Source organism: Mus caroli, chromosome 1, assembly GCF_900094665.2.
Source record: "Mus caroli chromosome 1, CAROLI_EIJ_v1.1, whole genome shotgun sequence".
NCBI lineage: Eukaryota > Metazoa > Chordata > Mammalia > Rodentia > Muridae > Mus > Mus caroli.
Window position 1 is genome coordinate 84,236,881 of NC_034570.1, and position 22,426 is coordinate 84,259,306.

General features: G+C 48.2%; 1 protein-coding gene across 1 annotated transcript in view; it reads left to right on the forward strand.

The window, feature by feature from the left end:
* Nucleotides 1–9,482: 9,482 nt before the first annotated feature.
* Twist2 (twist family bHLH transcription factor 2) overlaps nucleotides 9,483–22,426 on the forward strand; it is a 47,090-nt gene continuing 34,146 nt past the window's right edge. Inside the window, exon 1 of the mRNA XM_021172557.1 lies at nucleotides 9,483–10,175. Within this exon, the coding sequence (XP_021028216.1) occupies nucleotides 9,653–10,135 (483 nt within the window). The 5' untranslated portion in view covers nucleotides 9,483–9,652 and the 3' untranslated portion in view covers nucleotides 10,136–10,175. The remainder of the gene's footprint in view (nucleotides 10,176–22,426) is intronic.

The window sequence follows — 22,426 nt, forward strand, 5'->3', positions numbered from 1 at the left end:
CTCTGCCTCCACTCTCCATTTCCCTCTTTTTTCACCTCACCTCCCTCTCCCTCTATCCCTCTTCACTGAATTAACTTTGAGCATAAAGAAAATAGCAAGTTATTTGAAGGTTCCAGTACTCGCACCCTTTTGATTATATACCAAAATACTAGTTCTGGGGTCTCTGTTGAAGGTCACCCAGTGTTCTGGTCTCCTTGCACTAAAACAAAATAGACCATTATTACACATGCTTCCTTCCTTACTGTTCAGCCTCTGCAGACCTTGTGCCTCTCTGACCCTAGTATACAGCAGGGTGCTAAGATGCTGCAGTGTACCAGCGGGGGAATGCAAAATAGATAGAGAGCTGGAAGCCTAGCCCAGAGAGTTAAAGGAATTCTCATTTTCCTAAGCTGGCATCCCGGAGTGTTCTTGGTGTGTGTGTGTGTGTGTGTGTGTGTGTGTGTGTACATACTGATCTGTCAAAAAGTGGATAGAGCCAGTTTGAACTCGAGATGTGTGTGCACATGTATATGTGTATGAAGTATGAGTGTCCCCATGTTTGTGCATGTGAGTGTGGGTGTATGTATATCACGGTACAAGTCACAGGACAACCTTCAATGTTGATTCTCCAGTTCCACCTTGATTGGGAGCAGGTCTCTTGGCTTCTCTACATGCCATGCTAGCCGGCCCAGAGTTTCCAGGACTCTCCTGTCTCCACCTCCCATTTGCACAGGTGGCAAGGATTACACATTCACCCTGCCATGGCTGACCTTTATATCTGTGAAGCCATTTTCTCAACCCTGTTTGACTTTATACTCAGAATTTAGAGAGTGTTCCCAGGGCCAGGTATGTCCTGGAGTTTAAATGTGAGAGATTTCTGGAAGAGGAAGGAGGAGAAATGGTGGTGGAAGGCATATAGAAGGAAGTCTGGGGCAGGCGGGTGTCACCACCCTGTGATATGCTTCTGGTGTGAGGAAACCCAATGCCCTGAGTGTCAGGATGGGGCTGAGGCTTCGGTACCTGTGGGCTGGCAGTAATTATTCTCCTCTGTGAGAGAGATGAAAATTAAATCAGGATAGGAGAATCAAGTGAATTCCTAAAGCTTTTGGGAAAGAACAAACAAAAACAAAACCATGCGTAGGTTAAGGCTAGAGATGAGGCCAGAGGTGTGATTCCAAACCCAATACCAGAAAAAAAAATAAGCAAAATAAATAAATAAATGAAATAGGCTGCATGTGGATGAGATGGCTCACTGGGTGAAGGCACTTGCTGCCAAGCCTGATGAACCGAGTTCAATTCCCTGATACACAGGAAGAAGGACAGAACCGACTTCCACATGTGTACCATGGCACTCACCGAAAGATAATAAACGCATATAAATGTAAAAAGAGTCCAACATGGATGATCTAAGGGAGTTCAATGCCATCACATTCTTTCCAGAAACACAGGCATTCACAAACATGCAGAGACATGAATACACATGAACTTCATACACAGAAACACACATGTGAACACACACAAACACACATGTACACATAAGCATACGAGTACATACAACACAGGCAAACACAAACAAGTGTGCAATCACACAGGCCTACAAACATACAAATGCACTTTAACCAAGGTTATCCAGTTGTGTCTCCTTCTCTGTCACTCTGGGGAGGCTTGTAGCACACCCTTTGCTGCTCTGGTGACCTCTATAAAAGAGGAATTTGCCACATGCCTAGGACTGTTCCCCTGCAGATGTCTTTGGTGTGTTTTTACATTTGGGGTGCAATCAGAATTTTCACACGCAAATGTAATTCTCAACTCGTGGCATTAAATGTGTCAGGTAAGTAGTGAGGGCAGCTTAAGTCACATTTAAACTCAATGAATTTAGAGTTTTCTGAAGACTGCTTTGAAACATATATAAAGTTATAATTTAAGGTCTGCTAAAGCTCAAAATTGTCATGGGGAAGAGAGGCCATAATTTGTAATTATAAAATATAGGGCACAATGAATTCAAATGACCTTTCAGGAACATTTATGGTCAGGCCACCTTGGAGCAGGACTTTACAAGGGTTGGGCATGTGTGGCCACTTAAGTCCCCTGCACTTATTCAGACAGCGAAGGGAGGGTCTCACTCTGTGTTTCCCCAGGACCTGCTGGGATCCCCCAACAGAGGTTTCCGTTTCTGAAAGTAGAGGCTGCCTTCACACTGAGTGAAACTGGTTATCCATGGTAGACTGCTCATTCACAGGGGGGGAGACTGAGTCGCCCAGCATTGAAAGGGTTAATCCAAGGCTGTCCTCCGCAATAGCAGAGGCAGAATCAAGTCTCTTGTGCTCCCACTCTTGGTCCTTTACCTGCCCTTCTGTGGAGTTAGTGCTGTAGCCGAGTCTCATGAATTTGTTGTCTTACACGGTAAACGGCATGCAAGCTGCACACCCTCTTGCCTCAACTAAAGAACATTGCAAAGACACTGTTGCTGCCCTGCGATGCATCAATATGGCCTCATAAACCAAGCCAAGCTTCAGGCATCCTTGTCACACCAGGAGCAGTCAAATCCCTGAGCTTCCCTTTCTGAAACCTCACCCTCCAAACACCATGCAAATACACATATGTGCACATAGCTGCAGACACACACTCCCCCTCCAATGCATGCATGCGTGTGGTCACACATATGTACATGCATAAACACACCTGGCACATACTATATTTCCCTCCCCATATGTACACACGGGCATGCACACATATACACATGCTTTCCTCTCCCCCTCCCACACATGAGTATACTTGGCTGCCTTCCACAACAGCTTTCTCATTGGCATCTGTCTTCAAAACCAAATCAATTATGGCCACCACTTCCTTCAAGCACCTCTTTGCTTGCCACTATCACGATCAGGAAATCTACACTCAGTATCTGGTACTATGTGAGCCCAGGAGCCTTACCCACCTCTCTCAATGGTTCCCAACCCTCCATACACTGTTCACCAGCCTAGTGTCTCTTTCTGAGGCTCCCCTTGCCAGCAGGATACCAGCCCACCCTCCTGTCTGTGCTTTACAAGAGCAACGACAGCCCTTATTCCTGAAGTGTAGCCAGTCAGGTTTCAGCTTGGAGGGCCAGGCCTCTCGTGTCAGATGTGAGATCCCACAAGGAGGCAAGCAGAGCTGAGGGAAAGGGAAGGGAATGGGAGATAAAGCCATTCGATCTTCTGGATGTAGCCAAGCCTGAATCAAGAACAAGGCCAAGATACCCACATAAATAAGTAAACAAATCCCTTCTCCGCTAAGCAGGTCCAGGTTATCCTTTGATTATCTGCAATCAAGGGCACCAGACCTGAACTCCTACCGCAAGTTTGCTTCCAGTGCAGGGGTATGGGCACTCCTTAGGTATGGGTGTGGCTCCAGACGTGGATGGTCTTACCCACCGTGGTCAAAGGTGCAAGGGGTCCTTTGGTAGCTGAGCAGAGGCGGTGGTGGCGGTGGCAGCAGCACGTGATAGAACTATATCCATTCATATTCACCATGGATTTCCTGGAACTGGTGCCCCACAATCCAGCACTGGGAGAACTGGTCTATTAATCCTCAAGGGATTGGCTGCTTCTCTCTCCATTACATCTCCATGCCTATTCTCCCACTAGAGTTCTGCAGAATGCTGCTAGTGTGAGCCCACCATGCTAGGGCCCTCACCCATTGAAGGCCCTCCTTAGAATGAGCCTTCCCCACCCCCCAGAAGCTCCTCCGTGATGTTGAAGTATACTAGGTAAGAAAATCTGGGCTACATGCATGTGACTCCCCTTTATTCACACAGGTTCCCAGAGCTGTGAGCCAAGTTCCTAGCAGCAGCCAATGGTGACCATTAGGACTTGTTTAACTGACATTACAATTCATGAGTTTGATGTATCTGATGTATTTCTATCCATGGGCATCATTCTAAGTCCATCTGTCCATCCTGCCCTGCTCTGACCTGTGGAATCATGTTGAGGTTCCTCCTATCTTAGTTAGGGTTTCCATTGCTATGAGGAGACACCATAGCCAAGCCAACTCTTATAAAGGGAAGCATTTAACTGGGGCTGGCTTACAGTTGAGAGGTTTAGTCCATTGTCATCATGGTGGGAAGCATGGTGGCCTGCAGGCATGGTGCTATGGAAATGGTTGAGAGTTCTACTCCAGGATATGAAGGCATCAGGAAGAGAGAGTAAGCCACTAGGCCTGGTATGAGCATCTGAAAACTCAAAGCCTGTCCTTAGTGACATGCCCCCTCCAACAAGGCCACACCTACTCCAAAAGGCCACACTTCGTAATAGTGCCACTCCCTATGTGGGCCTATTGGGGTCATTTTTATTCAGACCATCACATCTCCTTTTAACATGACCAAGAAGGCTAGGACAGAGCCCTGTTGATGCACCAGTCTTACATGGCACAGTATGGCCCCAGGTCTCGACTAATGAATTGTTCACTCCGGCAGATAGCAGAAAGGTCAATGATCTTGGGCCTTCCCAGGGGTCAGGACCAGGATGCCCATTGCTAATAAAAAAAAAGATGAGCCCCAATACCACTGAACCTGGCACAATCACTGACTTATCTCTTCACATTAAATATCAACATCTGCTTTCTTTGTCACTGGAAATCTTGACTCCCAAACATATACGACTATGAAAGCTGACATAGAAACAGTGGCGATTTTATTCATTCACTGGAAACATGAATACCGAGAAGCATCTTAGTTGTCTTTCTTATCCACCTAACAGAATGCCTGGCAAAATGTAATCTAAGCGAAGAAGGGTCTATGTCGGCTCAGCATAGGAGGGCACGGCAGCCAGCTGGCTAAAGTCAGGAAGCAGAGAGAGACGGTGGTGTTCGGCTTGCTTTCTCCTCTTCAAGAGTCTCAGCCACTGAGAAAGGTGCCACTCATGTCAAGGGAGACCTTCTCTCTTCGGTTAAACCTCTCTGGAAAAGCTGCCGATGTTGCCAGAGGCTTGTCTCTTAGATAATTCTAAATTCCACAAGTCAAGGTGGTGATGAGCCAAGAAGAAATGGGAGGATGGAACGGAGGATGGAAGGGAGGATGGATAGAAGGGAGGATATGGAAGGGGGGATGGAAGGGGGATGGAAGGGGAGGGAAGGGAGGAGGGAAGGGGGATGGAAGGGGGGATGGAAGGGAGGAGGGAAGGAGGATGGGAGGGGAGATGGAAGGGGGGATGGAAGGGGGATGGAAGGGAGGATGGAAGGGAGGATGGAAGGGAAGATGGAAGGGAAGATGGAAGGGAAGATGGAAGGGGGGATGGAAGGGAGGATGAAAGGGGGGATGGAAGGGGGGATGGAAGGGAGGATGGAAGGGAGGATGGAAGGGAGGATGGAAGGGAATATGGAAGGGAAGATGGAAGGGGGGATGGAAGGGAGGATGGAAGGGGGGATGGAAGGGAGGATGGAAGGGAGGATGGAAGGGAGGATGGGGATGTTTCCACCCTGACACTGGGCTCAATCCTGGTAACACCGAAAACACAGGATAGCATCCTTTGCTTAAGGTCGTAGCACACAGCCATTTGAAGGAGTTCTAAAAGCAGAATCCTTCCTATCTATAGTCTGTAGCTTGGGCATGACTCTATCCTTGGCAGCTGCTGTGATGCGGAGGCAGGGGATTGGCTCTAGGATGCTATCACTTTCTGGAACTTGTCAGGCTCCTCTCTAGGAATCAGTCAATCAGGGTAGGACTTGCTTCAACCTGGGATTTTTAGGGTGAGAAGCATATGAGCTCTGGCCAGGCAGATGCTCGCTCAGGGAAGGTCCTGGATGCATGCAAATCCAGCTAAGTAGGGCACCACCTGTGACATAGCATTGTTAGTAAGCAACCAGCATGATTCCCAAACAGCTCTAACATGCAGCAAAGCAATTCCAAAGACTCCTGCGGTTAACAGAGATGAGCTACCAGCTTGACATAATTCTCAAGAGCTCACCTCTGGAATTAGTGTTCCATTCAGTGCCTGCTATGTCTAACAGTGATTTAAAAAGGTACCCAAAGCTCTCCTGCTGTGCAAATCACTGGTGAGCTACCGCCAGGAACAATGATGTAGAAAGAACCAAGAAGGCATCTTCAACCTCTTGATAAATGCCACAGATCCTGGTTTTGTTTTGTTTTGTTTTGTTTACACAAACACTGGTTTCTGTCACCTACTTATGCTTCTTTGCCTCTCTCAACTCAAGAGAAGGTAACAAGCCACCAGTTCCCCAGTAGCTCTGTTACATATCTGATCTCACATCTCACCTCTTAGCTAAGTCTGCAGGAGCCCACAGGTAGGCTCAGTGTACCTGCAGCTTGCAGTAGCATTTAAATGTATCCATTTATCACTCTTTATATAGCTTCAGGGGGAGGGGGAATGTGGGGAAAAATTTTCCTGAGTATCAAGCATACATTTTATTATCCCAATAAAGCTCACGAGCTGTCTGACAGTGGCATCCCAGCATTGAAGACAATCCCCAGGTCACAGCAGCAACAATGTCCCTAACACCCAGACAGCAGTCATCTAGTTCACTGTGAAAACAGAGTGCCTGACCCTACTCATTGGCCGAAAGAGAGCAGGCAATAGAAGGAGCTTTCAGAACTCCAGGTTATATTTTTTTATTTAATAAATTGAAGTCCTGTGAAACAAAGTACACATTTTTACATACACGAAAAGAAGCGTTGACATGATTTTTCCACATCGATAATGAATAAATATACCAAGAACTGCATGTGTGCCCATGGACCCTTATTGCATGATATTTCACACACACGTCTGAGTGAGCCTGGGTGGTCTGGTGGATACCCACACACAAACACATTTTGTTCCTGTGTTATTAATACTTCGGTTTTATTAGCCTTATTAATGACTTGGTTTTTAAAAGAAAAAAATCAGGTGATATCAATAACCAGAGTATTATTTCCCAAGCTGGCTCATTTTTTCATCAGTGCTTCATTTCAAAACACCTGAAGAGAGAAGGCCGCTAGTCACCCTCCCGCCATCCCGTTCCTAACATCGGAGAGACTCTGGTGTGCGTCTGTGCCTTATTTTTAAGTTTCAACTAAGGCAAGAGAGAGGTTTACAAATTCCACCAGCAAGATTTTTTCTCAGGCTCTTTACACTTCTGATTTGTTAAAAGTGTTTAAAATAGAAAAGATCAACATAGAAGAAGAGCAAAAACCTAAGTGAGTTGCTGGCTGGGAATTTACAACTGGCCTCAGGGGAAATCTTTAATGCTAGCTCCCAGGTCGGTGGTTCTCAACCTGTGGGTCTTGACCCCTTTGGGGGGTCCACATATCAGTTATCCTGCATATGGATATTTATGCATATCTGATATAAATATCAGATATTTATATTACTATCCATAACAGTAGCAAAACTACAGTTATTAAGTAACAATGAAATAATTGCATGGTTGGTGTGGGAAGTCACCACACATGAGAATCTGTATTAAAGGGTCGAAGCATTAGGAAGGCTGAGAACCACTGTCCTATGTAAAGGCAAGCCCCCATTCTGAGTGGCAGCTCTATGTTCCATGCAATGTCCCCACCCCCATCCTCTGGCTGAACTGAGCCTGGGCAGGCAGCTTGAGACCTACCAGGCTTCTTGGCTGGGCTGTTTTCCTTTCCCTCTCAACTATGACCTCTGCCTGGTGGAGGAAGGGAGGAGGGGAGAGGAGAAGACAGTGAGAAAGAGAAACACAGACACAGGGGAGGGGGGTGGCGGCTGGGCTGGGCACCAGAAGGCTTCTGTTGGGAAAACACCCTTTGGTTACAGAGGGAGGACAGTATCACCTGATTTATTTATTTAAGCTGGACTTTAAAGGGGATCCAGGTCAGGAGACTCCTCACCCGTTTGAGTGATACACCCAAACGTGACCCAGCATGCCTGCACCCTATGCCTTCCACCCGGAAGTCCCAGGAAAGGCCGTCCCATGCAGGCAGGAAGCTGGGATCTGGATGCGTTCTTTTGCTCCTTAAAGGAACTTTGAATTTTTTAAAGATGAAGGAAAGAGACATTGGATAAAATGTGGCCTTCCCAGAAGGCAAGTCAGCCTGGCAATGGGCACTGTGGCTGAAGGAGACCTTTAACTACCCTTCTGAAGCCTGAGAATGTTTAAGGAGCCACAGAGCTGTGACAGTCCTCTGTGAGTGGGCCTGCTCTCCACAGAGCATTGTTCCAGTGGTGCGTGTTGCATGTCCCCAAAGGTGAAGAACCCAGGCTTTTGGTGAGGGGGCAAGAAGTGGCATACACAGCCCTTCCAGCTCCTTAGACAGTGGTCTTAACCCGAGGGCCCCGCATCAGGGGCCCTCCCCACTGCCCCCAGGAGTGGCTGAGGCTGAGCAGTCTCTGGCCTCAGGTTCAACTTCAATAAGACCTAGTTAGCCCTTGATCACAGGGCTTCTCTGACAGCCATGCTCAAGCCTGGCCTAGTTGAGCCCGGGTCACCTGGGAATAGGTTCAAAGGCAAGGAAGCTGTAAACCACCTCCAGGCCCCAGCTAGAGCTGCCTGGTGAACAAAGAGACCCCAAGCACTTCAAACGCGCTGGCTGGAGCTCGGCGCTCAGAGTCCAGATGGCAAAGGGCCGGGGTCCGTGATGTCTGTTCACCAAGGCCTGGCCCAATGTTCTGCAATCCTGAGCCCTCCTGCCCTGTCCATCAGTGCCCAGGGCAGGGGACTTTAGACAGGTTCAGCCTCTCCCTAGTCTCAGTGTTCTGGGCCCACCACCCGCCTGCAAGTGAAGCACAGTACAGAGGCTGAGGCTGAACCTCAAACCGGGATCCAACACTCAGGGCAAGGTCAGGTAGGCAGGCATGGCGGGCACATGGGCGCTCCCGCAGAGGCTCGCTGTGATGTCTAAGCTATAAAGCATTTAGGGGGCAGGTTCTGAAAACGTGTCCAGGCTGAAGTAGCCCAGAAAATCGGGATTGAAAAAGGATCTCCAACTTGCATTCTGGCCCGAGCCGGGCGGCGTCTCTATGGATCCTAGAGGCGAGATCGTAGGGGTGGACATCTCTGCCAACAGGCGAGTATCTGCCCTGCCCCGGGTCGTGGCACTCTGCCTGCACAGCTCCACTCACTGCGGGCAGGATCGCGTTGCAGACGCCGAGGTCTCAGTGCGCGCCCCAAGAGGCTCCCAGCTGCGTCCTTGGTCCACGGAGCACATCTGGGCTTGGACTTGCCTCCTCCACCCCTCGCAGAGACCCTGAACCCTGGCAGGGCCAAATCTGCTCCAGGAGACTCAGACAAAGGCAGGCACCGTTGAACTTAGGGGTCAGCACCGCTGATTAGCGGCCGCGCCTGGGGTAGGAGCGCAGGCTGAGCGCGCGGACCTGGCCTCCGAGATGCGGGCCACAGTCAGGGCCGAAAAAAGAGGAGACAAAACTGAAAGTGCCGCCCCGGGGGGGCGGGGGCGGCCGGCGAAGGCCCCAGAATTTGTCCTGCCCCTGGCCACGGTGGCCAATCAGCGCGCCGCCCTCGCTCCTGACAGCTATTTAGCAACCCAGCCGGGATAGAGTTTCCAAAAAAGTTAGAATAACTTCCTCTCCCGGAGACCTCGGTTTTGCACAAGCCGGCCTCGAAATCAGAGCCTTTGATAGCGACCCGGGAGCCTGTGCTCGGCGGCCGCGGGCTTGGCCAGTGGCGTGCGCTCGGCGCCCCCCAGCCCCACGCGCGCCGGGCGGGCGCCATGGAGGAGGGCTCCAGCTCGCCGGTGTCCCCCGTGGACAGTCTGGGCACCAGCGAGGAAGAGCTGGAGAGGCAGCCCAAGCGCTTCGGCCGGAAGCGGCGCTACAGCAAGAAATCGAGCGAAGATGGCAGCCCGACCCCGGGTAAGCGCGGCAAGAAGGGCAGCCCGAGCGCGCAGTCTTTCGAGGAGCTGCAGAGCCAGCGCATCCTGGCCAACGTGCGCGAGCGCCAGCGCACCCAGTCGCTCAACGAGGCCTTCGCCGCGCTGCGCAAGATCATCCCCACGCTCCCCTCTGACAAGCTCAGCAAGATCCAGACGCTCAAGCTGGCCGCCAGGTACATAGACTTCCTCTACCAGGTTCTCCAGAGCGACGAGATGGACAATAAGATGACCAGCTGCAGCTACGTGGCTCACGAGCGTCTCAGCTACGCCTTCTCCGTGTGGCGCATGGAGGGCGCGTGGTCCATGTCCGCCTCCCACTAGCGCCGCGCCGTGCCATCCACCTCCGGAGCCGCACGCCAGGGTAGGTGCTGCGTGTGCTGGGCATCCACGACGCACGGGTGGGTGGGCGGACGGGCCAGTGTATCTCTCCTCGTGGAGGTACCTCAGGCAACCGCACAGGGATGGGGTGAACTTCCTCACCCTGCAAGGGTTGGCGCGACCTGAGAAAACTCTCCTACCCCGGGGGCACGCCCGGATCTTTTGCCAGGGGTATCAGTTCGGAATCCACCCGCCTGTGGCTCCCCAGCAGGGTCCAAATACACTTATTGGACAAATGGTCACTTTCCATTTTTGGTGGATGGGTGTCTGTGGGTGACCCTGTGGGGAGCGGTTGTCAAAACGTCTTCCTTAGGCCAGCGGAGGCCAGGAGATGCGATGCCCGCTGGGTTGTGGCCGACCTGTTGCCTCGCGCTCATTCTATGGAGCTGAGGAGCCCACGCGTGGTACAGACAATCCGCTCTTTCTGATCCGCAGTTCCGGCCCGCGCCTTGGATGCTACGGCGTTCAAGCCCTAGCCGGCTCAGTACGTAAGACGATGCTGGCCCCTGGCGCGGCAGAGAGGTTTCTGTTCAGCGCTGGGGCTCCAGGTTCACAGAGGAGCAAATCGCTGGGCGCCAAGAATGCAGTAGACCCCTGTCGCCCCAAAAGTATGGACCCCTCAAGCGCCCAGGCCTGGGTGGATGTAGCGGCATGGAGTCTCTGGCTGCCGGCAAGCAGGTGGATCATATTTAGAGTTGTGTGCTTAGTGTACCACCATCCTTGAACTTGGAAAGACCCAGAGGCAAGGGATTCAGGCTGGGTAACAGGTCTGAGTATGGGGTGGGTGTGGATGAAGAAGCAGTGTGAGCAGGGCCTTGCCTGGGAAGAAGGCACCTCAGCACAGCTGAGCACTGGACCGGTGTTTCAGAGAGCGTTTATCATGTCCTGCACCCGCTGCTTAGCAGACCCCTCCCAAATCCTCAGGCAGCCCCAGGGGCAGTACCCTGCAGGCTCTACTTCCCTGAGGCCTTGCTTCCATCTTCGAGGGGATCGTGGTGTAGAAAATTCTTCCCACTTAATTTTCCTTCGTTTTTCACGCATCTTGTGTGTGTGTGGTTTTTTTTTTTTAATGAAAGTCTCCGCTTAACACAGAAACAATTTGGATTAATCAAGATTAACATGACTATCCATTGTCCCAAACATCTATTTACTCTTTTATTATTTTATAGTATCTTGAAAGTTGCTGCTGTGGCCACAAAATGTTGGTCTCATACAGTGGGTTTGTTTTCTTTCTTCCTTTCCTTTCTTTCCCCCCTTTCTTTCTTTTTTTTAATCCTTTATTTCTGTCATCAAAAAACTGTTTTCATGAAATAACCTCTGGGATACGACTATTTTATAGTTTTTAAGAAGAGCTTTTAACAGAGTCACTTGTGGGAATCTTCCCCTGTGTTTGTCAAAAACAGATGGGAATTGTCTCAATCACGTATTTCTCTAGGAAAGAAAGTTTGGGTTGGCAAAGTACTCGAAGCTTCAGAGGGATAATACATTAATTCTGTTTTTTGCTGCCTAAATTATGAGTGTCCATTAGTTAAGTTCCACTCACCCCTCTTACCGCCATGGTTTACAACACATCTGAGGGAGCCGAGACAGATGAAATGCACCATCTTTTTTATACACACACATAGAATTTGTTTAAGGGAAATGTCAACAGACCTATCGTTAAGATAGTCCTTCCGAAAATTATTGAAAGCCAACACTAGGAGATCCTACCCTGATGCAAGAATTTAGTGGGGGCATTTAAAATTCATTTTAAGATAATTGCTCTCTTCAACAACTTTGATTCAATCACAGTTTGCAATCAAATATGTTTTAAAATCCAAAAATGCAATATCTGTAATAAACAAATGAAAAATGTTAAGAGCTTATTTGGACAAAAAGGCATTAAACTATCAGATAACACATTGGTTTGGAAAGCAAGATGCAGGCCTGTTTACTTTCAAATAATCAAATACAAAGGCTAGTGGGTTTAACTGGTGTCTGGCCGCACAGAGGACCTCTTTCCAAGGGAATGTGTCCCTGTTTGATGCACTCACTGATGTTGGACCTGCCTTGGTCTGATTTATTAGGGTCGTGCTAACTAGCACCTTTATGTTCTTATTCTTAACCCATCCCTCTTAAGGAGCATAAATGTAATTGTAATTACTTTAATCTCCTAGAAATGTTGCTAATTGTAACTGGTTATTTCTCTGTAACATTTCCAAGGAACATTAGTTACAGCCCTGGAGGGAGAGGAACCTAGACATTTCAGTGAACTGTATATACTTTAAATGTCTATTGTGACATATTTTTACTAACGACACAAAGCTTAAATCGTCCTTGACAGTGGAGAGAAATGGCCTGGCCCATGAAGTCCAGCTTATAGTAAAGTTCTTTCTTGGCTGGGTGATCTAAAACTCAGACTAAGTATCAGGGGTCTTCCCAGTCAGCAGGACTCAAATAACTGAAAGAAGCCTCAGAAGGGGTCCAGTGTGTTTGTGAGACATAGGAGCCCTCTGAGCAGGGTCGCTGTCACCTGGTCCAGAACAGAGAAAGACAGTCATTTCTCATCCACTATTTATTCTGCCGTCTTGGTCATGGTTTAAGGCAGCCTCGTCTCTCGTTCTGCTGACTCTGCACGGCTTTTCAACAGGTTTTAATCTCCAACGACCGGACTTTCCTTTCCTTTCCTTTTTTCCTTTCCTTCTGAGCACATTTGGTTCCTGTGGACAGAATATGTGTCTCCCTCACCTTTCAACCCATGTCAGCCTCTCCTCTCCCCTGGAAGCTTGCATCATGGAGGTGTTTGCTGCATCCGGGGTGTTAGCTAGTCTCAAAATAAAACTTGCTCGGGGAGGAACTGAAAAGCACAATCCCGGCGGAGCTTTTGTTTGTTGAGAAGATCGAACTGAACCGTTGAGGTACGTGAGGTACAAATGAGATGGTCTAACGGAACTTCCTACAGTTGTCGGTGGGAGCCACCCTCCTAAAGATCAGCAGTGTTTTCCTGCCTCCCATCTGGCCGGTGTGGTGACTGGAGAGGCTAGAGTGGCTTTCTGAAGTCATTTGAAGTGTACCGAGGTTGTCTGAAAATACCTCTCTTTCAAGCAGGTTGTAAGCTTGGAAGCATTGAGTTTCCAATGAGTTTCCACCGGCCTCACTCACTGTGTCCTGAGGAGAAGGCACAGATGCAGGGCTAATTTTGCCTGGCAGAGAAATCATGAGGTCCATGTTTTGTGCACAGGGCACTGTAACTCATAACTGGAGTTTAAATACGGACTTAAAATAAGCCAAATTTAAAGATTGCACTCGTGGGGCACTTTTCAGGCTAGTGCCTGCATCCCTCCATTCTCCCTGGTGTCTTTGAGAGCCTTGTGAATGTCCGTGTGTGTCTGCGTCTTTTCTTGGGAAAGCAGAAGTGTGCTACAGAAAGCGAAGGGAACGCAAAGTTCTCTACCAGCAGTGAGTTCACGGAGGAGGCTGTAAAATTCAAAGAGGTGGGTAAGTTACTGTGGCCATGAAGTGGAGCCTGATTACAGAAGGAACAGGATCTAAGACACACAGATGGATGGCTGTTTCCCAAAGCCGAGGTGAAACTAAACAGTCAGAAGCTGTTGCAAAAGATATTGTGCCTGATCACCTGAGCCTACACATGTGGTTAAACTGATAGGCATGGAACACACACACACACCACATGCATACACACACACACACACACACACACATACATACACACACATACATACACACACATACACACACACACACACACCACATGCACATACCCCACATGCACATGCAGGAATAAAATGCTAACACTTGAAGATAATCTATGGGCTACGAAATTTTAGAGTCTGGGAAGATGCCATCCTTAGGAGAAATGAGTAAGACCACAGAACCTCCTTGGAAAATTAATACGATCTCTAAGTTAAAATGTTTAAACTATTTATTGGCATATAATCATCTCTCACACATTGGAAAATGTTTCATGAAGACATTTTCTTGCACCATATACTTTGATCTTATCCAATCCCAAACCCATACCTTCCCAGTTTAAAAAATAAAAGTAAACATATTCTATAAGAATTAGTCTGTCTTTAAATGGGCCAACTTCAGAAGGAACTATTACTGTTTTATCTGAGTAATAAACTAAAAAAAAAATCTACATGACAGTCTACATTTTTTCCTCATTTGTATTCTTGTACTTCTATCTAGAATGTGAGGTCTTGATATAGATATAATTAATTTGAAGTTCCCAAGCAAAGAGTGGTGTTCCAGACAGTGGGCATTAATTCCAAAAGGAGTTGACTTCTAGACTAATAGAGAAAGAACATCGCAAATGGATTTGCAGACATTTTTGTCTGAAAGGGGCATGCGTCTGCTTTTGAGGATGTTAATACCATATTGGCTTTCGTCAAAGTTACACACAACTCTAAAGGATGATTTAGAGTAATATAAATATTGAAGTTTCAGAGTTCGTGTGTATGTGTGTGTGTGAGAGAGAGAGAGAGAGACAGAGAGAGGCAGAGACAGAGATATGGGATGAGATCGAAGATCATGAACTTTGTCTTCAGAACACATTCTGTGACCCTGTTCTGTAGCTTCATAGCAAGCCTTCCTATGTGATTTGGTTACGTTAAACTACGCCTTAATTGAGTGTTTATTTGGGACGAGAATGTGATGTTAAGGCTGTAATTTTCATGCTGATGTAAACTGAGGCACAGTGGGATTTTTTTTTTCCTCCCCGAGTCGGTGATTACCAATGGTTGTCACATCAAAGGGAGCCCTGGATCCGAAGCTGGAGAGGCTAGCATGTGACTTTCCCTCAACATGAAGGAAATCTCCAGCCCTTCTTGAAAACAGTTATTTTGAGCAGAGTTTGAGCAGCTTGGAATGCTTTGTTATTGTCCCTAACTCTTGCTTAGAATCTTGTCAAGGTCCTGTGATTTTGAATGAGACAGGACAGGGCTGAGCTAGCTCCCCTGTCTCTGAAGTGTCTCAGGGCTCAGCTGTGGCTCCTCCATTGCTTCCCTTTATCATGTGACCTAGCAGAGATTGGGACAACCCAGCCTCTGCCTCTTTAGAACTGTGACTTCACCTCTGGGGTCTCAGGAAAAGCATCTTTGACATGATTGACCCCTCAAACTCTGTGATTCAATTTTCTACAACTTTGATGAAGGACAGGGTTGAACTCTGAGTGGAACATAGGCAGCAATTCTAAATTCCCCTGTCTAGCTCACTTTCTGCCCAAAGAGCATGTTCATTGACAACACATTTTGGGGGCGAGGAGACGTCCTGGAGTTTATCTGTGTTTCTGCTTATCTGTGGTGTGACTGGGAGGAGTGGGTTTAAAGGAAACCTTGACTTTCAGTAACCCTTTGAGACCAGACATCCTCCCTCTGGTTGAGTTTGGTGGTGTGACTGAAAGCAGAGGTTCCGGGGGTCAGCGAAGGCAGCTCTGGCCAGCTGTTAGGGAGAGGGCGGAGCTCCATCCCTCTGCTGCCTTCCTGGCTCAGAAAGAAGGCAGACCCACACTTTTATGGTGTGCCATTTCCCATTGTTGCACAGACAAGTGCCACCCAGCCTTCCTGCCTTTTAAAATAATTTTATTTTTATTTTGTGTGTTGGAAATTTGCTAACATCTACGTCAGTGTACTGTGTGTGCTCCTGGTGCCTGAGGAGGCCAGAAGAGGGCGTCAGATCCCCTGGAACTAGAGTTACAGATGGTTGTGAACTACCATATTTGTGCAAGGAATCAAACCTGGGTACTCTGGAAGAGCAGCCAGTGCTCTTTGATTTATTTTATTTATGTGAGTACACTGTAGCTGTCTTCAGACACACCAGAAGATGACAGTAAATCTTATTACAGATGGTTATAAGCCACCATGTGGTTGCTAGGAATTGAACTCAGGAACTCTGGAAGAGCAGTCAGTGCTCTTAACCACTGAGCCACCTCTCCAGCCCCTGCAGCCAGTGCTCTTAACCCCAGAGCCATCTCTCCAGCACCCCCATACACAGCCTTTCTGTGACCCCTGTTCAGAAGGTTCTAGGGAGTCTTCATTGCTTGGACACTAGGAAAGGGCTGCCTTATAAAATAAACAGACTCTGTAGAAGAAATAGCCTGCAGCTGACACGCTGGCACTCTGCTGCCTCTCGGGTTCCTTTGTGCGATGCACTTCGAGTTAACACTCTCTGCGCAGAAATGCTAGCAGCCAGCTTCCTTCCATCTTATCTAGTAATGAACATTCCCGTTAGGACATCTCAGGTATGTAGGTGGACTGATTCAGAGAGATCAGAACTCAACAAGCAGTTGCCTCCCCTGGAGGGTAGAAGTGTCAGTGGTCTTCCTAAGACTTTCACCCCAGGGGTTAAGAGGGTGGGTGCCCCTAGTGAATCGGGCCAGGTCACTGGCAGGCTTGGCAAACCCTATGCTGCTGGCTGCGCCACTTTCCAGAAACTCAATCTTATTCTTAAAGAGATTGCCCGTCTTGCTAAATAAAATCATTGTTGCTATTTTTCTGTGAACCAAGCCTAAATGTCTGCAAAATGGGAGGGAAAAGAGCAGGAAGGTTGGTTTGTTTGTTTGATTGATTGATTGTTTTGGTTTGGGTTTTAGTTTGAACTTGAGCCTCTATTGCTATACTTGGGTTGATGTGTGAATGGCTTCTTCATTGGGAATTGATTGCTTTTCCTGAAATCAATTAGTTCTGAATCACAGACTTAGACATACGCTGGCTTCTAACTATTGCAATCCATTGGCCCAGACCTGGCTTCCAGGATTCTCCTGTTCAAGTGGATCTGCTTATGTGGCTACATGTAGCTCAGAACCTTTCAGTAAAGGACCTGGTCACTGAGTCTTCCGGCTGTGACCATCCCTACCTCTGAGAAGTCTGTCTCCATCCTCGGACCCAGTGCACCTGCTGACTCTTTAACTATGACATCATCTTTGTAAAAATGATTTTCACGAGTCCCAGTGAGGTTTCCCATACAAAGGCAATAGAAGATCCCAAAGGCTGGCCTTGTGTTCACTGGGGTAACACGGCTGTGATTAAGGGGTATACACACCTTTTGGGAGGATCCTGTCATTTCAGAATCCTGGGAGTTCCGTGTTCTGTGAACTGCTCACCCAGACTCCCCTCCTTAGCTGGTCGATGCTTTTTTTTCATTGTTGTTGTTGTTGTTGTTGTTGTTGTTACTATTAATAGTAGTAACAAAATAAAACGGCCCCAATCAGATATCAATGTCTGTATCCTAAGAGTCCAGAAATATCCCATTCTGTGGATCTGTCTCTTCCAAAATGACTTGCTTATATCCTCAAACTGCAACAGGGGACTAGCCGTGGTGCTACCCAAGGGTGTGGCAGAGCAGGTAACTCCCTCAGTGGAGCTGAGTTATGGAGTTGTTCGATTCTATGTGGCCAACGGCCCCTCCATGCTGTATAAGCAAGCTGCACTATAAGGGCAGCATAGACTTCGGGGTATGTCTATGTCAAATTATTGCAGATAATTCCCCTCTGAACTGTCTTATGAGGATGGAAGACGTTCTCTAAAGAGCTGGTGGAACCTGATCCTTTTGGAGACCCCTCAGCTTGTCTCACGTACTCTCTCTGTGTACTGTACATTAAAAGTGAGCAGCTCTGTGTCAGTTAGATCCGAGACAATTTTACTTCATCCTGTGTCTCTAGGAACCTCATTATGTTACTGTGCCACTATTTATAATAAGAAAGAGTCCACTTTTCCAAGATGGACAAAGTAGTAGAGAAAATTGAGATAGGAGGTAGGAAAAGTGCTCAGAATTTACGGGGGTGGAGCACAGTAGGGACTCAGGAGCTCCAGTCAAGGAGCAGAAGACTTAAGGCTGTGCAGGCTCCGCTCCACTGCTGCCCACAGCACCTCCTCTTAGCTCAGAATTCCTCAGAGAAGACGCACTCAACCTGTGGGTCTCGACCCCCAAGCTTTCACAGGGGTTGCATATCAGATCTCCTGTATGTCAGATATTTGCATTACAATTCATAACAGTAGCACATTGCAGTTATAAAGTAGCAATGAAATAATTTTATGGTGGAGCTCAGCACAACTCAAGGAACTGTATATTAAAGGGCCACGACATTAGGAAGTTTGAGAACCAGTGAGATTCAGAAGAATTCTATGAGAACAAGTCCCAACGCCTTCACAGAACAATAGCACTACAGAGCCTCACCAGTCCCATGAGCCCAGGCTGGCCCAGGGCAGACCGCTCTGCAAGGCTGGGAGCCTTGGCCTCCTGTCTGCTCTCAGGCATCAACACTGTTCTGTAAAGGGAATCAGAAAATCTACAGCAGTGGTCCTACTTCTGAAAACCCTGTCAGGACTCGGGGAGAGGCCTTAGATGCCAGAGAAAGCAGATATTCTCAGGGCAGGAGTGGAAACTCTGAGAGAAGTGGGCTCAAGTGGCCCAAGGCAGGGCAAAAAGACCCTTTCCAGACAGTGAAGGCAGCATCAGAAAGGACCTCCCGGGTTGAGTGCAAAGTGCTATCCCACTACCCCGGCATCTCTATGGCCTTAAGCAGAAAACAGTCCCTCTTTGGGTGGGAGCTCAGGACCACTCGGGCCTCCACGGGGCTAATGAGAGGAAATGGAAGTCATGATTCGGTTTGCTGTCCTTTCCTGGATTTAGTAACTGTAAGTGCAGTCCCATGGTCACCGTTGCTTCAAAAGCCAGCAGGCAACGGAGATGAGGAGGAAACGGAATCAACACTCTCTTCGAAGGGGAGCCAGCCCACCCAGCTGAGCAACCTTCCACGTGAGTGGCAGGACTTTGGTTGATGACAGAATATGCCATCCTGAGGCTTTTCTGTACTAGGCTCCTGGTCGGGTGGCCCGTGCTGTGAGTCTCTCTGTACTTACAGCGAGTGTTGTTTAGCACCAATTATGCCGTTCACTTTTTCTGCCCAGAGAGAGGGAAAGGGTAAGTAGAAGACAAAGCAAAGCTCCCTGCGTGTCTGTCCCCGGGTGCCACATACGTCCCTCCTATGTGGTGCTTTCCCTGAGCACAGCAGTCAGTTTCAGCTCCTGAGGACGGCTAAATGCTTGTGGCCTGACTCCACACAATGGATTCTGCAATTAATTTAAGTCATTGTTTCCAGAATAAATCACGTGTGAGTCTTTCCCCTCCGAAACTTCTGACGTGGTATATTTCTAATTTGGGAAAGTTTAATTAGACAGAAACCAAAGGCTTTCTTTGGTTGCCTTTGTAGGAAGCAAGCTGGTTCTCCAGGGGCCTTTTCGGCAAAACCCATTCCTTCGTGTCTGGCACATCTGACCTAGAATGAGACACCGAAGTCGGGCATGGGGTAAGGAACACTTTCCTGTTCCCAGGTCTGCAGTTTTCTGAGGTGGTAGTGGGGTGCTCTCTGGGCCTCAGTTTCCCCACTTGTAAAATGGTGGGTTGCTGATATCCCTGCAGTTACAAAATCTCTTAAGTGCCGATCTGATCCAGGAGCTCCATCACAAAGACATAACCCAAAGCCATGAAGACAGGAGTGCAAACAGAAACGTGTGTGGGGGGGTGTGGGGTGTGTGTGTGTGTGTGTGTGTGTGTGTAGAGACGTTCACAGCAGCTGGAGGGAGGGAACAACACAGGTGTCCATCAGCTCAGGAAGGGGCAGATAACATGAGTTTCACCCAGATGCAGTAAGACCACACCCACATACGGTTGGGGTCAATCTTGAAAACACATGATACCCAAGCACTAAGTAGAAAAGGGACCACAGCTCGTGTGACTCTGGGCCACAGTTTGCGTGACTCTGTTTATACGAAATGTCTATACAGGCAGAAAACTGACTGGAGGCTGTCAGAGACTTGTGAGAGTGAAGCCGAAGGAGCAGCTAACAGGTGTGGGATTTCTGTATGGAGGGAGAAAAAATGTTCTGGAATGTTCTAGTGCTGGTGTCTCCACAACAGGAATGCATTCGATTCTATAGTTATGGAATACTAAAAGTGTTTCAAACCACCAATTTTGTATTCTGTGTATTCCACTATGTCCCCAAGTTGTACTTCAGAAATGCTGGTAGCATTCTCTTCTTTTACTTTTGACCGAAGCCAGGTGTCTGCTCAGTTCTCTCAGCTTTCAAAGCTCGCCTGAGTTCTTGAGCTCCAACAGATGGGATATAGAAGAGCAAGTGTGTGGGCCACCCACTGACAAGGGCAAGAAACACTTGGTGCGTTGGCAGTGGGGTGCCTAGAGGTTGCATTGCCCATCTTGGTGACAGGGGCAGACTCACCCTGAGTAGTCTGTCTACCTGCAGAGAAACCCATATCAGGCTGGTGTCTAGATCCAGAGACCCTCCAAGCATTGGAGCAACAGCAAGGATAGAAGATCTCTACATGTCTGCTGCATAGATGCTGTCCTCAGAAGGGACACCAGGAAGGTGGCATTATGTCATTCAAAGCCATTAGGTTGTCCTTTCACACCTTTCCCCCCTTTCTCCCAGATGTGTTAACTCTGCTGTGTTCCACATGTGTCCTTGAGACATTGTCACAGCCACCCAGCCAAGAGGGATTGAAAGGAGGGCTCTGTATTTTTGTAGTCAGGGTCCAATACTATTCCTTTTTTAAAAATTATTACATTTAGAAACTATACACACACACACACATGTATATGTATATGTATATGTATATGTATATGTATATGTATATGTATATGTATATGTATATGTATATGTATATGTATATGTATATGTATAAAATCTTATCAATCACCTGTCTGTCTGTCTGTCTGTCTCTTGGTCTATTGTGAGAGTGTGCTATAGCCCATGTGTGGAGGTCAGAGGGCAACTTGTGAGTGTTCGTTCTCTCCTCTCATTGTGTGGGCTTTGGGGACTTAACTCAGGTTCTCTATCTTTGTGGAAATAGTTTCTGGCCTATTATAGAAGGCGAAGCTTTGGTTGGGTGGAAGTCACTCTGTGGGACCTGCCTTGTTGCACTTAGAATGGGCAGCCAGAGAACCTGGAAGCCAAGGGGCCATGGACAGTCACTGTGGGGGACTTGGAGGACAGTGCCTTCAATGTCCTGGTTGTGTTTGTCTATGATGTGGCAGATAACTATCCCTATTGGATGCAGCATGGGACCTCAAAGGGACAAAATCCATGTTCTTCTTAGGGACTCACCGGGAAGACTGACTTTGCTCTCAGTTCTCTAGGAACAAGTAGCTGAAGGAGAAGCTGACATAGTGCATTCTTTCCCATTAGCCCCCCTGCTTTGGGGACAGTGACAGGGACAAGGCAGGAGGGAGCATGTAAGCCCAAATGTGCTGACCTGACGCACACCACCTATAGGGCATCTCCAAGAGCCATTTGGAAGTCACAGGAGGAAAGTGATGGTACATGGATGCCTGTGAGCAGGGACGGGCATAGCAGAGTCTCTCCTGAGCATCTGCAAAGAGGAACAAGCAGCATCCCTGAGAGAACACGTATGCTGCTTGTGCGGGTGAGCAGTGCCTGGTGAACAAACGAGCACCTATCTGTAGCTTAGAGCCCCACAGATGCAGAGGAGCCCACTCCAGGCAGGAGCAGAGGGGCTACAAGACCACCCAGTGTCTGCATTGTAGAATGATCCAGTTCTCTCATCAAGCCAACAGCATAGCTTATCCAGGACCTCAGGCCGACCCTTCTGTTTCCACCTACATTTTGGGATCTCTCTGTATTCCACTTGGCCTGGGGTGGGGCAGAGAGGAATGAGGGGCTGTGCCAAGATAAGTGGCTTTCCTCTGCTGTCAGCTTCCCGAGGGTGGGCAGGAAGCTGTTCCTGCCCAGATTCTCAAAATCCAGCCAAAGTTAGGGCCAGCAGTGCCTGGGTTTCCACAAACATCTCAGCACTAGAGTGCATGCATGGTGCTACCAAAGCGATGGCTTTCATAAAGAAACAGGACTGGGGATCTGTGAGATGAATGACTCACTGAGTAAAGGTGTAGTTATCTGCCACCTCATAGCCAAACACAACCAGGACATTGAAGGCACTGTCCTCCAAGTCCCCCACAGTGACAGTCCATGGCCCCTCTGATTTCCAGGTCCTCTGGCTGCCCATTCTAAGTGCAACAGGGCAGGTCCCACAGAGTGACTTCCACCCAACCAAAGCTTAGTCTTCTATAATAGGCCAAACAACGTGTCAATCAAAAGTTTAACAGGAACCAGGAAGAAAGTGCTATCCGATGTTTCATATCCAGTGAGATCTTCAAACAGCTATGAGGAAAAGCTTCCAGAAACATAGAGCTGTTTCCGTC